Genomic DNA, 15,605 nt, shown 5'->3' with positions numbered 1-15,605 from the left:
CTCTTAACCTCTGAGTCATCGCTCCGGCCCCTCACATCCATTTTCTTACCCACCCCCCAGCCAAGGACTGCTGTCTCCCGAGTCCTCAGCCCTCTCCACCCTTCTTCACACCTTTGGATCCTTTAATTTCAACGAAAACCACCTCTTCACTCATATCTCCCCTCTAAACGCCCTCCGTTCGCTGTCCCAAAGGCAGAGCTGCCTGCTGTGGAGAGACATTCAATCCTAGCTGCATCTCTCACCCTCTTCTCATTTCTCACACTGCACACAGTTTTCCCCCATTGTCTGAGTTTACCAGTGACCTCCCTATAGCCAAGGCTGTGCTTAGCAGTGATCATCTACCCACCCATCATCCATGCATCCATCTATCTATCCACCTATCTATCTATCCATCCATCCATGCATCCATCCATGCATTCACCCATTCATTCATGCACCTATCCGTCCATACATTCATCCATGCACCGACCTATCTATGCATCCATCCTTCCATCCACCCATGCATCATCCATCCATCCATCCATCCATCCATCCATCCATACATACATACATGCATCCACTCATCCATGCATGCATCCATCCATGCATCCATATATATATGCATTCATCCATGCATCCACTCATCCATGCATGCATCCATCCATCTACCACCCCATCCATCCATTCATTCACTCACCCATCCATCACTTTATGACCCCGGCCCCTAGTTATTTTCAGTGTCTTAGTTTTAGAATGGGTCTCCTGACTTCTGTGTGATTGACTTGTCATGGTCCACCCACCTCTCCAGACATCTCAATCCATCAGCTTCTCTCCTGCTCTGCTCAACCATCCGTGCTCCCAGGACTGTCCTTCGCCTTTGGACTCCTCTTTCTGTAAGTCCTCCACTGTTCTCCCTCCTGCCTCTCCTTTGATCCTGAGGACTCCTCAAGCTCCTAAGCAGGAGCCTCATTCCTTAGGGACAGAAAGCCAGAGCTTCTCTTAGATCAAAGCCTCTGATTTCAAGATGGAACTTTATCCATGGCCCACTCTGTGCTCAGTCACCAGCTCTAGCTTCCTGAGGCTCATCCCGCACCTCCCCTCCTCCTCCTTTGGCTTAGCTTTAAATATTCTCACTTTGGTCAAATGACTTAATTCTTCAGTGGCTCCTCCACACCTTCAGGCAAAGGGCTCCGTGCTCCTCACAGAAGTCCAGGTCCTCCCAACTCCACCTCCCACTCCGAGAGCCACCTGCCGGCCTTTGCTGGCCATGAACTGGCTCTTTGATTTGTCAATAGCAGCTCCAGTTACCAGTACAGGCTCCTCCTGTGTGCAGGTGTTACAGAGGCGACCCCTGAGCTCCCACGGACCCTTGTGAGCTCCACAAGCTCCATTCTCACAGGATGCCAATGTCACAGACAGGAAACAGAAAGCAAGGCAGATTCTACATCCTTCACATGGACGACCTCCTTTGCGCGCCACTAACTGTGGCCCCCTCTACAATTTCTGGCTTCACTCTGCAACCCCACAGTACCGGTCATGCCTCTCCTGTGCTCAGCCATGGCTCCCCAACCCCAGGCCAGGTTAGAGTACCAGACTCCCACTTGCTGGGGCATTTTTTTCTCTGTCTTCATCACTAGCTGTCCAAGTTCCTAAGGAGCAACAAAATTCTGTGAAGTAAAACCATCTATCCTGTGTAGTATTGTCAAAGATCACTCTTAACTACAGAGGATTATGTCCCCAAATTACTGATCGGGGAGTGATCCCTCAGTTTATCACCCATCAATGACATCTCGTTGCTCTTAGGACTGAGTCGTGGAAAGGATTAGCTCAGAACCGATTATGGTGATTACTCTGACCTCCGCCCTCTTTCCTGCTACTTTTCCAGGCCTTTGGGTAGCCCAGCTTTACTTCCTTCCCAACCCAAACATAGCTCAAGGTGCCAGACAGCGCTGTGCTGACCACTGCAGGCTGAGATGAAACAGAACAGCAAACAAAGAGCAGGCTCTTCGCAGATGCTCCAGCAGGGCGACCCTCCAGCAGGCTCTGGATACACTCAGACATGGGGCTCTAAAGAGTCACACCTCACACAAGCTTCTTAGCCAGGGCAATGGTGAGGGGAATGCGGAGGAATGGGTGGGTGGGGAAACAGCATTGGTTCCAGCTCCAGGATGTCTCTACAGCGCCCCCTGCTGGATGCTTCGCGCACTAGGAATGACCTTGAGAACGGGGTGGATTGGGTATTTTATCCTAAAAAAGCAGTGATGTCCAAGATTGGAAATGAAGCTTCACTGCCCAAGCCTCAGGCCTGCGGCACAACAGTCATGGTGGCATGTGCTTGCAATCCTGGCATTTGAGAGATGGGAGCAGGAGGATCAGAAGTTCAAGGTCAACCTTAGCTAGTCTGGGCTACATGAGACTGCCTATTTTTAAGCTAGAGGTCGAGGTGACTGGATTTGTTGTTGGAAGTATCTCTTCGGCTTCTGTATGAAAGAAATAGTAATCAGAATAGATGAGCAGGATTCCAACTGTCCATGCAAAGCCCAGGGTCACTGCTATTTTGGCAAGCTTGGGTCAAGGCCTTCAGTGAGTGTGGCTTCCCTAGCCCTGCTCCCCATATTTTAGAACAGGTCAGTTATAAGATCCTCAATTCTCTTAATTAAGACATTGAATACCTCGAGGTCATAGAGAAGCTTGATTCTTCTCCATAGGATCTCGATTGAATAGTGAGAAAGAGAGAGAAACTATAGAGTGGCAGGGAGTGTCTTTAGACCTCTGGGATGTGGAGTGTGCTGGTGCTTTCCTAGATGAAACCATAACATACCAGCAGTGAGGAGGGACCCACATCCCAGCAAAGAGACAGAGCGCACACTGGGAAAGGAGAGAAAGCAAAGGGGCCACTGGGGGCTGAGGGAGGACAGGCAAAGCATCAGAGAAATCCAGGTTTGTACCGTTCAACTAGCTAGGCAAGTTCCTCAAGATCTGCATCTCAGTCTCCTTCTCTATGAGATGGGTCACGTCCACGCTGCCTGATCCAGTCATGCGACTCTAACAGGGTGATGTGTGTGAACTGGCCAGTATGGAGCCTGGCAAAAAGGTGCCCACTAAAGACTGGCTCCTTTCCTCCCTAGCAGGGAGCCCCAGGGCTCCAGCAAGATGCTGTCGTGGGCTAACATGGAGGACTATGGTCCTCCATCACCACCAGCCCCAGAGAACAGTTTCTGCGCATTTCCTCCTGGTCAGAAAGAGGATAGAAGAGAGGAGAAGAGCACTCATCACGGAGGTTCCTTCCCCAGGTGTCATCTTGGGCGACAGTGGCTCCTTCCCACCATGAACTTCACTCCTCAGCCAGACTTGGGACCGTGTTAAAATTACAAACACCAAACACTAGCAAAGCCCCAGAAGGCAAAAGAAGAATATCCTCACGACCTTGGGGCAGGCAAACATTTCTAGGCAGGTGACAATGCTAATCATAAGTGCATCAATCAGACTTCCTCAAAAATAAGGATTCTTGGCCATTAAAGACATTGTTAGTTAAGAAGAGAAGTCAAATTATATCCTGTGAGAAAATAACAGCAATCCATAGATCTGGCAAAGACTTTCATCTGAACATATAAAACGTGCTTTGCTTATAAAGGAAGAGTAGAAAGGTAACCCAACTGCTGTTTCTTCTGGGTTGGACATGGCCACTGCTGTCTTGAACTAGAGCAAGTGTGATTACCAGCAAGAGACCTCACAGAAGATGGTGCCTCAAAACAGACCCTCCTGGGGAGGCTGGGGCGGGGGTTAACAGGCTCTGCCCTTTCCTGGGTATATGAGGGTTGATTAGAGACGGAAAACTCTGGCTTATAACCTGCTGAGAGGTACTCAGCGTGTTGGTATGGCGTGCTCTAGACACTTCCTAGAAACATAGCTGCCTTTGAGTCACCCATCCCTTTAAGGAAGCTGGACAAACTGGTTCACCCATTTAGACTTGGGTAGAATCCTTTCTTGGGTCAGGTGGTGCCCTCTTCATTAGAAGAGGCAGCAGGTGGGGTGTTTTGGGAAATGAGCGCCACAGATTGCACTTCAGGAATGAGCTTTATTAGGAGTGAGACCTTCACATAGGATCTGTGATCAAAGCTTGAGGTGGGGCAGTCCTTCATATTAGAGACGATATGTTGGAGCCTTGAAGGACTTTAAAGGGGCTTTAGAGAGAGAGATGACTCAGAGAGAGGGAAGGGGGGAAAGAAAGGGAGAAAGGGAGGGAGGGAAGGAGGGAAAGAAGAGAGAGGAAGGGAGGGAGGGAGAGGGAGAGAGGGAGAGAGAGAGAGAGAGAGAGAGAGAGAGAGAGAGAGAGAGAGAGAGAGAGAGAGAGAGAGAGAGAGAACAAGTGAGCTACCATGGGGGCCCAGAGAGGAGCCTTCCTTGAGTAAAGGAAAATACCTGACTTGTATATGAGGGGTGTTGGAAAGTTCCACACCACATGGTTTCTGGGATGGCCTACATAACGAAGAGCAAGGAGGAGCCAGGTACTGGATTGGCCTGTAATTTATGGGCTGTGGCATCACACAGAACGTCTTAATTCTCTGTCTCAGAGAGCACTGCAGTGGGGTTTGGCTTGATTTCTTCAGGCTGCAGGATTTGGTCAGCTTAGAGCACCCAGTATCTGCAGGGGGCGGGTTCAGGATCTAAGTATTTGTATCTGAGGTGAGTAGATGTTGTAGAAACTTACTTTAAGGTGTGTTACTTCTGTTTATGCTGCATTTGTTTAACTCTGTGAAGCTGTGATTCTTTGCCTGTCTAAAAATACATGATGGTCTAATAAAGAGCTGAATGGCCAATAGCAAGGCAGGAGCAAGGATGGGTGGGGTTATCAGGCAGAGTATAAATAGGAGGAGAACCCTGGGAAGGGGAGGAGCAAGTTAGAGCAGAGAGAGGACAAAGTCCGGGGCCAGCCACCCAGCCGGTCATGGAGGAAGACTGAAAGTAAGGTACACAGAAGTGAGAGGAGAAATTAGCTTACAGGCAGAAGGTGGCTGGGATGACTTAAGTTAGAGGGAACTAGCTAGGAACAAGCCAAGCCAAGGTCGAACATTTATGAGAAAGAATAGGACTTTGTGTGTGATTTATTTGGGAGCTGGGTGGCAGGCCCTCTCTCCAAAATAGTATAGAGTAAAAACAACCAACAACAAGTAGACATTTCTTTTTTTTTCTTTTTTTTTGATTTTCTAGACAGGGTTTCTCTGTAGCTTTTGGTTCCTGTCCTGGAACTAGCTCTTGTAGACCAGGCTGGCCTCGAACTCACAGAGATCCGCCTGCCTCTGCCTCCCAAGTGCTGGGATTAAAGGCATGTGCACCACCACCTCCCGGCAAGTAGACATTTCTTTATGTCTCCCTTGGAAAAGTCACAGGGACCAATTAAGATGGGAACAACTTGAACAATTCTTCATTTACAATGACACAGACAGGCGGTTCTCAGTGTATCAGTCACTCGGGGGGTACACATGAAGACCATGTATGCTGAGGTTACACTCCCATAGCAAATGTCAGCACCGCTACAGGACAGCCTGAATGCCCCACACAGGAGGCGCCAGTGCAAACTTACGACAATCTTGGAAAACTGGCAGTTTCTTTGAAGAAAACATACGACTATCCCACAACTCCACGATTTCATTTCTAGATACTTCCCCAGGGGAGGTGAGGGCAGAGCTGCAAAAAGATTTGCAAAGTAATGTATACTGCAGTCTTATTTCTCACGGCTCAAAGCTAGAAACAACCCCCAAAAGGAAAATGTAAACCAAGAGCCACCAGGTCATAACAAGAAGCACCTCAAATTATATTCAGCAAAAGAAAACAGATCAAAAATTGGGCTATGGTTCCTTTAATGTGAAGTTCCAGAAGAGGGGAATCCCTTCTGTGCTCACAGAAACCACAACAGAGCTTGAACTGAGGCAAGGGTGGAGCTGGCAGCAAAGGAAAGAGAACTTGGGGACTGGGGAGCTAGGCTGTATCTTGACTAAGGTTGTGGTTACGTTGCTGTGGGCATTAAAGGGCTCATTTAGGATTTGCCCATTTTGTTGTATTTTTAAAAATAGCTTCATGACTGACTTCTCAGACTTAGGGGTGTTGCCTAGACCTTTAAAGGGGTGACTTCATCTTGGGGATTAAGCATGGGCATCCAGACCAGGGAAGCTAGAGGCAGACCCAGGAGGTCAGAGAGACCCACATGGCCAACTTACACAGCATAGTTTTGCCTCTCTGAAATATGTGCTGTTGTTTATTTATAGTGTGTTTTCATGCGTGTGCGTGTGTGTATGTGTGTGTGCACATATTGCATGTGTGTCCACCCATATGCCACACCATACATGTAGATGTCAGAGAACAACCTGTGGGAACTGTTTCTCTCCTTCCATCATGTGGGTCCTGGGGATGGATCTCTGGTCACTAGGCTTGGGGACAAGCGTGTTTGCCAGCTGAGCCATGTCACCAACTTAGGTAAAAACTATGACTACAACCTAATCCGTGAAGCTCCAAGGGTGACAAGAGACCCACGTAGCATTATACCTGGGGTCCCCCAATTCCAAACCCCTGACATTTTATGCGAGTGTCTCTAGGGGTTGGTCTGTAAGAGCCTCAAGGCTTGCTTCAGGGCTACAGCTTGAGCAAGGCCAGAGGGATAACTTTGCCCGTCCAGACCCCATACCCGCTCCTGTACCTCGGCAAGTCCTCTTGGTTGGATGTCTTATTTCTAAGCACAAGTGGGCTTTCTAGTTCCCTCTCCCAAAAGTTTTCCTAACCTTCACAGGGCCACATCGTTGGCAACTTTCTTGTGTAAATCCCTCCAGGTTTGGTATTGCAGGCTTGGAAGATTCTCTGCCCACGCACAGGTCACTGGAAAAACAAGGTAGATGCCCAGCCTTGAGTGCTGGGCCCTGAGGACTTCTTGAGCAGCACATGTAGGTCATCATAGCAGAGAAAAAGGCCCAGGCTCCTCTCAACCAAAACACCTGTTTCCTGGAGGAAGACTGAGCCCCAGTGAGACATGATGTCATTGGTTTTTTATCACATCTCAGTGAGGCGGCCTTGCTGGGGAGGAGATGGGAAAATAGAGCCCTGTCGCCTTAATTGGGAAAAGAAACAGGATCTCCAGTCATCTGGGTCAGATGCCCATGTTTCAGAAATAAAGCCCCCCTGTCTGAATTCCCCGGGCCATTGCTGCTAGGGAGGAACAGAGCAGCTTTAGCAGGTTCTTTCCATGGAATTTTCTGTCAAATAAAAATGCTGAATTTCTTTAAGGCGCCATCTAAATGAGAGTTATTGTGGCTGATGAGAAATAAAATACTTAATTGCTAAGTAAAACAGATGAAAAATTCCTTTACTCACAAGAAAAACAGCAAAATATAACACATATAAAATCTTCAAAAATATTTATTATTGTGCAGTGTGAACTCACATGACGTATGTGTGTGTGCAGGTGTGCATCTGGGCCACAGCACGTGTGTAGAGGTCAGAGGACAACTGTGGAGTCAGCGGTCTCCTCCTTTGCGTATGTTTCTGGAGACCAAGCTGACATCACCAGGCTTGCACAGCGGCCTCCTCTATCTCCTGAGCCATCTTGCCAGCCCTACATGATTCGTTCATATCTATTGATCAGTTGAAATAATTGTTCTATCTTACTTGTTTAAAAATTAAACATTTAAAAATTTAAAATTTAAAAATTAAATGAGCTAGCCAGGCGGTGGTGGTGCAGACCTTTAATCCCAGCACTTGGAAGGTAGAGGCAGGTGGATCTCCGCGAGTTCGAGGCCAGCCTGGTCTACAAGAGCTAGTTCCAGGACAGCTAGGACCGTTACACAGAGAAACCCTGTCTCGGAAAAAAAAAGAAATGAGCTAGTGTGGGGGCATATGCTTGCGATTCCAACCTGGGCAACAAGGTAAGGCTCTGTTTTGAAAGAAAATATAAGGAGATAAATTCTAGGTGATAATTGTTATATTCTCTGCCTTTTACACAGACTTATCACCTTGGTTTCAAGTGAGGGCATATTTATTTTGTTTATTTAAAGTTTCATTAACAAAATGCATACACACTGTTAAACATTAAATAGTACCAAAAGCAAGGATAGCTTAGTGGGTAAAGCGGTTTGGCACCACACCTGGCAACCTGAGTTCAATCCTCATAGCCCACCTGGTGGGGGAGAGAACAATTTCCCATAAGTTGTTTCTATCTCTGATTTTTGGGAGTTACAGACCCTGAATTTTCTGTGACCTCTTGCCTGCCAAAGTGAACAACTGGTTTTCCTGTGCTTGCAGCTGCTCTGGGCACGAGACCCTCATGAGTTCCTGATGGCAGGGGAGTGGTTTCTGGTGGGCTTGCAGCTGAAAATCCCCGAAAGCTAGAATGTGGCCATTGGTCAGGGAGAGCCCTGTATAAGCTGCCCTGCAACACAATAAAATTGGCATTCTTGTTTCAAGGATGACTCCCTCCCTCCCTCCCTCCCTCCCTCCCTCCCTCCCTCCCTCCCTCCCTCCCTCCCTCCCTCCCTCCCTCCTTCCCTCCCTCCCTCCCTCCCTCCCTTCTCCCTTCTCTCTCTCTCTCTCTCTCTCTCTCTCTCTCTCTCTCTCTCTCTCTCTCTCTGTGTGTGTGTGTGTATGTGTGTTTCAATTTCCAGCCTCTTGCCTGACTCATGAACCATCCCATAGTACAGGCATTACACTACATCTGATCACATATGGTGACACGCACATACACACACACACTAAATAAATGTAGAAAGAAAAAAAATTAAATTAATACCAAAGATGCAAAATGAAAGCTTGTGTCCTCTTATACCCTAACGATCTCCCAAAGCTTCCAGAGAAATCACTATTTTGGTAGGGGCAGTACAGGGAAACCCAGTGATACCCGATGGCTTTCCCAATGAAACTAAGGTGTTAGGGGGATGAAGTATTTGCCCCGCCTGTTCTACAGACAAGATAAAAATGTCCTGATTTCCTAAGCTTCTTTGACTTCAAACTGCAGAATACGACCTCCGGCAAAAGTAAACAGATGTGTGGGTGCACAGAAACTCCTTGTCACAAATATACACACATGGTCACCACTGCCCAGGTCAAGACATGGAGCCTACCCAGTGTCTCAGAGGTCCCTTCCATATGCCTCAGAGGTGACTGCTGTCAATACAACCACCATAGGCGGGTGCTGTCTTTTCAGACGCAATCATTACGCTCTCCTGCCAGCATTTCTGTGAGGTTGGCGCCGGTGGTTACGTATAGATGCAGTTACTGAAGGGTCTGTGTACGTCTTTCTCCATGACCAGTCTGTCCTTTCATGGCTAATGGACAAGGAAGTTGCTCCTTGCATTGGCTATTGTAGAGAATGCTGATAAGGCGTCTGGTGGAATATGTAACGTGTCCGGCATGTGGGTGACATGTATGGATTCGACTCCATCAGGAAATGACAGTTGGCTTTCTGAAAAGATGCTAACTTACATATGCACGGTCAACCAGGGCATTTCCATTGTTCCATGTCTTTTTCACTGTTTGGTACTGACAGTCATCTTGATGTTAGCTATGTTGGCGGGTGGGGCGTGCCACACCAATGTGGTCTTGATTTAGATTTCTCCAGTGACTAAAGGGAATGAGTACCCTTCAATTTTCATGCTAAGCAGTGGGATAATTTTTTTAAAAAGCTTGAGAATGCTTCTTTTAGAGTTTAACTTTGAAAACAGAACAAACAACAACCCCAGGGCAGGCAGGGTGTGAATCTTAGCAGATGCCTGGAGGGATAGAGTGGAGAAGAAAATGGGGAAAGCCATGACACGTGAGCAGGAACTCTAGAAAGAAGAATGGAGGTCCAGAGTGCAGGAAAACCACCCTAGGGCAGGGGTAGAGAGAAAAAGAGAAAAGCTATGCTTTTCGGAGTCTTTCAGAAAAGAAGGCAGACTTGAGAAACTGCGCATCTGCACTTTCCCTGATCTGTCCCTCTTTAGCTGCACGCTCTACCTCATTCTGGGGAAAGGCTCTGCCAGACCTGCTGAGCCTCATAGCTGTGCCTGCAGCGTGTGCAGAGCCGAGGCTGACGGACAGCAGGGAGGTGAGACTGAACCAGCCCAGGATCTTCCTTCATCTTCAGGAGCTGTGGTTGCAACCGTGAGGAAGGTTGCGGTCCGGTTTTGCTGTACCCATTAGAACAAGGATCAAGAGAACACAGTCTCCATGAATAAGCCAGAGCTGCTTTCCTGCCTCCCCATGCCCGTTCCTCAGGCCCAGCACAGCTCTTGGCTGTTCTGGATGAGTCTCCTCCAGTACCTCCATACCACAAGCCCAGCTTCCCTGAACCTAGCATCTTCCGCCTTCCCTGCCTTCAGTTTCTCTGTGGCGTCACTCTCACAGCCTAGCCCCGTCCTACCCATCCCTGGAGAGCTAAGAGCAGACGACAACTACGCTGACACTTAAGAAAGTGGGTGCCACTCGACACCTCGATATTTATTAAGATGTTATGGAAATATGATCTGTTTCATCCAAAGACATTTAGGGTGACTAGCCCTATGTGCATGGTTTTCCCTGGATACGTGACCAAATAAATCTGAGGAGGAGGCTCTCTCTCTCTCTCTCTCTCTCTCTCTCTCGTGGTTGGAGCAGAAGCAAGACTTGTGGTTGGTCCTCATTGCCCTTGGGCAGAACAGCAGGGCAACGGCAGTTAGATCAGAAGCAGCGTCTACCTTGTTCTGTATTTGTGAATCTGTTTTCCCATTGCACCCCCTAGTAAATTATTGGCCAGACTTAGTGGGTTATCACCTCATTAAGAACTTACTATGGGTCAGGTCCCACCCTTGGCCCAGGACACACAGGCCAACAAAAAAGGGTCGGCCAGCAGGGCTCACAGTTGGGGTGTCCTCACACACACCAAATACATCACTGGCATACATTTCAGTGACTGGGATGTGTGTGTCGGTCACAGGGAGGTGTGTGCCCCTGCAGGTGTTCAGGCTGCAACAGCTGGCCTAGGGGTGAATACACAACGTGAAGGAGTTCAAATGAGGGGCTGGGGACCTGCGACACGAGTTCTTTGGTTTAAGGCTTCTTAATGCTTTTGCAGAGAAACATTGCTATATTAATAAACACACAAAATGATTAGAATGCACATAAACCCTTTTTAGGATTCAAAAATATACAAATTCAAGAAATTACGATAGCCTCCAGGGGCCTTTGAATGTGAGTCTTCACCTGTGGTCATTAGGGCAATGAAAACTGTCAGAGAAGTCATGACATTCTTGGCCAATGAGCATTTGTGGCATACTTATGAGGTAGATGTTGTTAGGCCTACAGGGGAGAACACTGAGGCCCAGCCGTGGTATAGAAAGCTCAAGTTCCATGGTTAAGAAACCACAGAATCAGAAAGAAATCTGTGTAAAGTCCACACCCTTCTTACAGTGTGTAGTGTGTACAACAGCTGTTGTATGGTTGCAGGGGAGGATATGGAAGGGTCAGGCTGGTGCTAAGTCATGAACAGGCATGAGCACCGGGTGAGCGGTCCAGTGCAGAAGATGGCCATGACCCACCGAAGCTGAACCTGCAGGGTCACGACATGAAGTAAGCGCATGAGAGCCACCGCGATGGGGTTGCTGCCATCCAAGGTCTTATCACCAATGTGGAGAGACAGTGGTCCTCAGTACTGGTCTCATTCCTGTGGCCCGAGAAAGCCCCATCTTGGCTGTCCGTGTTCTATAGTGACAGCATGTTCTCGAAGTGAACAACAGAGGAAGCATGACACCACCATAACGTCTCCCAAGGTGGCCTCGCCATCTAGGAGGCAGGCAGTATGCACGAGGATGGGAGGAAACAGTGTTATTGGGCCCAGAAGGACATCGACAGGCAGTGGGAAACTTGAGAGGCAGCTGCGGCTTTCTGTCATTTTCCATTAGGAGGTCAGTGGCACAGAACATCTGTTGACATGAACACCAAGAGATTGATGATGTTCTCATAGACAGAAAACAACCCCTGGGAAGGACCCCCATACGGTTGAGCACATACAATGTGTAGAGTTCTCCCTAATGCTTGAAAATGGCTCTTTCCACTAGGAAATTGTTGTGACAGTTTGCAACGGAATGGTACTGCTTCTCTTCTTCCCCTTTTCTTCCTTTAGTATGCACCCAGAGAGTTTATTGAGGAACCAGTCAATGTCCTGGAGGTCCTCAGGCCATCTCAAGTACTGTTGCTTTTGAAGAAACCCTCTGATGGTCTCATGTCTCATCAGCTGATACTGGGACAGAGACCCTACCACCACCACGACGAGAACATTCTTGAGGTCAGACAGGCACCGGCTCTGGGCATACCTGAAGGCTTCCAGGCACCAGCCATCCTTAAGGAATTGTCTGCTCACTAGGCACACGGTTTTTCTGCTGCCCCAGACAGCCGCCTGGATGTTGGAGATGTGGTTTTCTCCTGGGATGAAGTCTCTCTCTTCGAAGCACAGCCTGAGTCTGTTTCGGGAACTGTACTGGGCATCCAGGTGTTTGAGCAGAGCATTCTGTGCCCATTTGAAGTCTTTGCTACTGAAGCAAAAGTAGGCATCGTATTGGTATGCACTGGGTTCCGAACTCCGGACCTTGTCCTTGAACACCAGTCTCTGAATGGTCTTATAACACAGGAAACAAGTCCCCCGGAACTTTATGAATGTGAAGGTGGTGACGAGGAGCAAGGACAAAGTGACGGTGCACAGGATGAAAAGGGAAAACTTTATGGACTGCAAGACTTCTTCTTCATCACACTCCTTGGTGAAGACGTCATAAAGGGAGACCCCTACCAGCGAGTCAGGGTACATGCAGTATATGTCTGCAGGAGAGCCCTGCAGGGTGACATTGGTTTGATTGAGCCAGGTGATAAAAGGCATAAGTTCACACTGGCAGACGAACTCGTTATGCGTTATGTCCAAGGAGCTAAGTGAAGCAAACGACCCAGGATCAGGAGAGAAGAGCTGATTTCTAGATATATCAAGAAACTTTAGATTAGCAGGTAAGCTGCCAGGAGAGAGAGAGGTCAACCTGTTAGCGCCAAGATTGAGCAACTGTAACGAAACCAGGTCACTAAATATTCCAGGGGGGAGGAAATTAAGGTAGTTACTATTCAGGTACAGGACTCGGAGGTGGAAAAGGCCTTTGAAAACATCCCAGCAGAGGCCGGTCTCCCAGGCAAGCTGCAGCATGTTTCCCGCCAGGAAAAGATGTTCCAAGCTCAGGTTCTCGGAAGGGGTGTAGACTGCCTTGCAGGAGGAAAGGCGATTCTGGTTCAGGATGAGGGACTGGAGCTGGGGAACTTGCAGGAGGAAGTAGAGGTCGGACAAATCTTCCAGTTTGTTTTCGGATAATTCGATGAAGTTGGCTGTAAAGCGGACGTGTTGCAGATCGACCAGCTTATTGCCGCCCAGTAAGACAGTCAGGATGCTTGGAATAAAATTGATGGTTTTAAGAGCATTATCGCGGAGGTCCAAGGTTTGTAAGTTCTCCAGGGATCTGAACGTTTGGTATTGAATGATCCCAATATGGTTCTTTTGGAGGTCAATGTAGGCGACCCTAGGTAGCCCGTAGAAGTTGGAATTATAAAGTTCTCCCAAAAGATTGCATGACATATTGAGAACTTGGAGACTGTCAAGTCCATAAAACGCATCATCTGAGATCTTGTTTATCTTGTTGGAGGCAAGGTTCAGAAACTTCAAATCTTTCAGCGTCTCAAACACTCTGGAATTCAAGGAGAAGATATAACCGTGTGAAAGGTCCAGGAACATCACTGAACTTCTAGCCAGGCCAGCAAACGTGTTCTGGTCAGGGTCTCCGATGTTCTGGAAGCCAAAGCCAGACCCCATTATGTGGTGCGTAAGAATCAAAGAGGTGACTTGGCTTCCCCTGATGATATTGCTGAAGTTGCCTGTGATGTCCACTGTCCAACCATTTTCAGAGAGATCTAGAGTTTCTAGCCACATGCCTCTGAAGGGGTTCCTGCAAGTCTTCCAACTCACAGAGACTCTGCTGAACAGGCTAGTTGATTTGAGGCCGAAGAAAGAGAGTATTTTGCCCTGCAGGGGCTTGAGTTCATCCTCACATAAAGGGACTATTTCATTGAAAGAAAAATCTATGGCTTTTAAGGAATTCAGCTCCTGAAATGAAGAATGGAGATGAAGGCTGTAAATCTGGTTGCCAGAGAGGTCTAAGCGAGCCAATGAAGTTAGATTTCTGAAGTAACCATCTCTTAGGACAACACTGGAGAGCTTACAGGAAAACAGTCGAAGTTCCATGAGATGGAGAAGTCCCTGAAAAGTGTCTGGACTCAAGACTTCAATGTGGTTTTGGCCCAGGTCCAAGATCCTCAGATTGGGCAGGTTTCTGAAGGCCTCCCGGCCGATGGTCATGGGTGTAAACTGGGTTCCCAGCTCCAGCAGCAGGAGCTGCCCCAGGAATGGAAATGACGTGGCGTTGACCACACTGATGTAGTTGAAGCTGAGAAGGAGCCTCTCCGTGGTGTCGAGGACCCAGGGGATCTGGGTAAGGTTACAATGGCGAAATAAGGCAATCTGGCCATTGGAAGAACAGGGAGACATTCCCAGGATGGGACTGGCCATGAAGATCACACTTAAAAGAAGGTCAAGTTGATCTGCCATGATCTATGGGAAAAGATGATGGGGGAGAGTCTTCTGCTTTGTGTTGATTTCATTGGTTAAATAAAGAAACTGCCTTGGCCCTTTAATAGGACAGAAAATTAGGTAGGTGGAGTAAACAGAACAGAATGCTGGGAGAAAGAAGCAGAGTCAGGCAGTCGCCATGATTCTTCCACTTGACACAGACGCAGGTTAAGATCTTTCCTGGTAAGCCAGATTGTGGTGCTACACAAAATATTAGAAATGGGTTAGATCAATATGTAAGAGCTAGCCAATAAGAGGCTGGAACTAATGGGCCAGGCAGTGATTAAAAGAATACAGTTTCCATGTAATTATTTTGGGTGTAAAGCTAGCTGCGCGGGCAGCCGGGTGCCAGGAACGTAGCCCGCCGCTCTGATTACTACAAAAAGAGAAGGATAAAAACACATCACAACCTGAGGGTCTGCACCCAGGTTCTCGGCACTTGAGGGTTCCCTGTGTGATGCGGTTGTTCTCTCGGGGCCCTTCGCTCAACTGACTCCACAAACACTCTGCTGGGCTGGAGTGTTCTTCTCAAACACTCGCTAGTGCATATTTTACACACTGGGCACCAGTGCTTTAAAGACACTGTGAGCTGGGGAGATTGCTCAATGCTAGAGGACTTGTCCAGCACATCACAGGTTAGAGGTCTCCTCCCCGACACCAAACAAACCACAACAACCCTGTTACCTACTCAGGGTTTGTTCATTAGTTCCAGAGCTGCGGAGGGAAGGTGAGAATCATAAGGACGAGATATTTTTACTTCTGTTCATCCAGGGGCTCCCCATTCCTTACTCCCAGAACCTCAGCTCGTGGACAGATCATCAACACATCGCTTTCCCTACTGCATTCTAGCCAGATTCTAGCCCATCCCCAAAAACCTGAGCTAGCTGGATGTGCTATGCGTGTCATCTTATGGCACTGAGTACCTTCTGTATCGTCATAAAGACTCAGATTTGATCAGCTTGATGAGGCGGGCTGT

The 15,605-nt window shown here is 48.1% G+C and overlaps 1 protein-coding gene across 1 annotated transcript; it reads right to left on the bottom strand.

Moving 5' to 3' along the window:
- Positions 1 to 12,031: 12,031 nt before the first annotated feature.
- On the bottom strand, positions 12,032 to 14,608 carry Tlr5 (toll like receptor 5). The gene has a single exon (XM_057770654.1). It carries the CDS (start codon positions 14,606 to 14,608, stop codon positions 12,032 to 12,034), a length of 2,577 nt encoding a protein of 858 aa, XP_057626637.1.
- Between the last annotated feature and the right edge of the window lie 997 nt (positions 14,609 to 15,605).

This window comes from Chionomys nivalis, chromosome 5, assembly GCF_950005125.1.
Source record: "Chionomys nivalis chromosome 5, mChiNiv1.1, whole genome shotgun sequence".
Taxonomy (NCBI): Eukaryota; Metazoa; Chordata; class Mammalia; order Rodentia; family Cricetidae; genus Chionomys; species Chionomys nivalis.
Note: the sequence above shows the minus strand (reverse complement) of the source record. Positions and strands in the feature narration are given on the sequence as shown.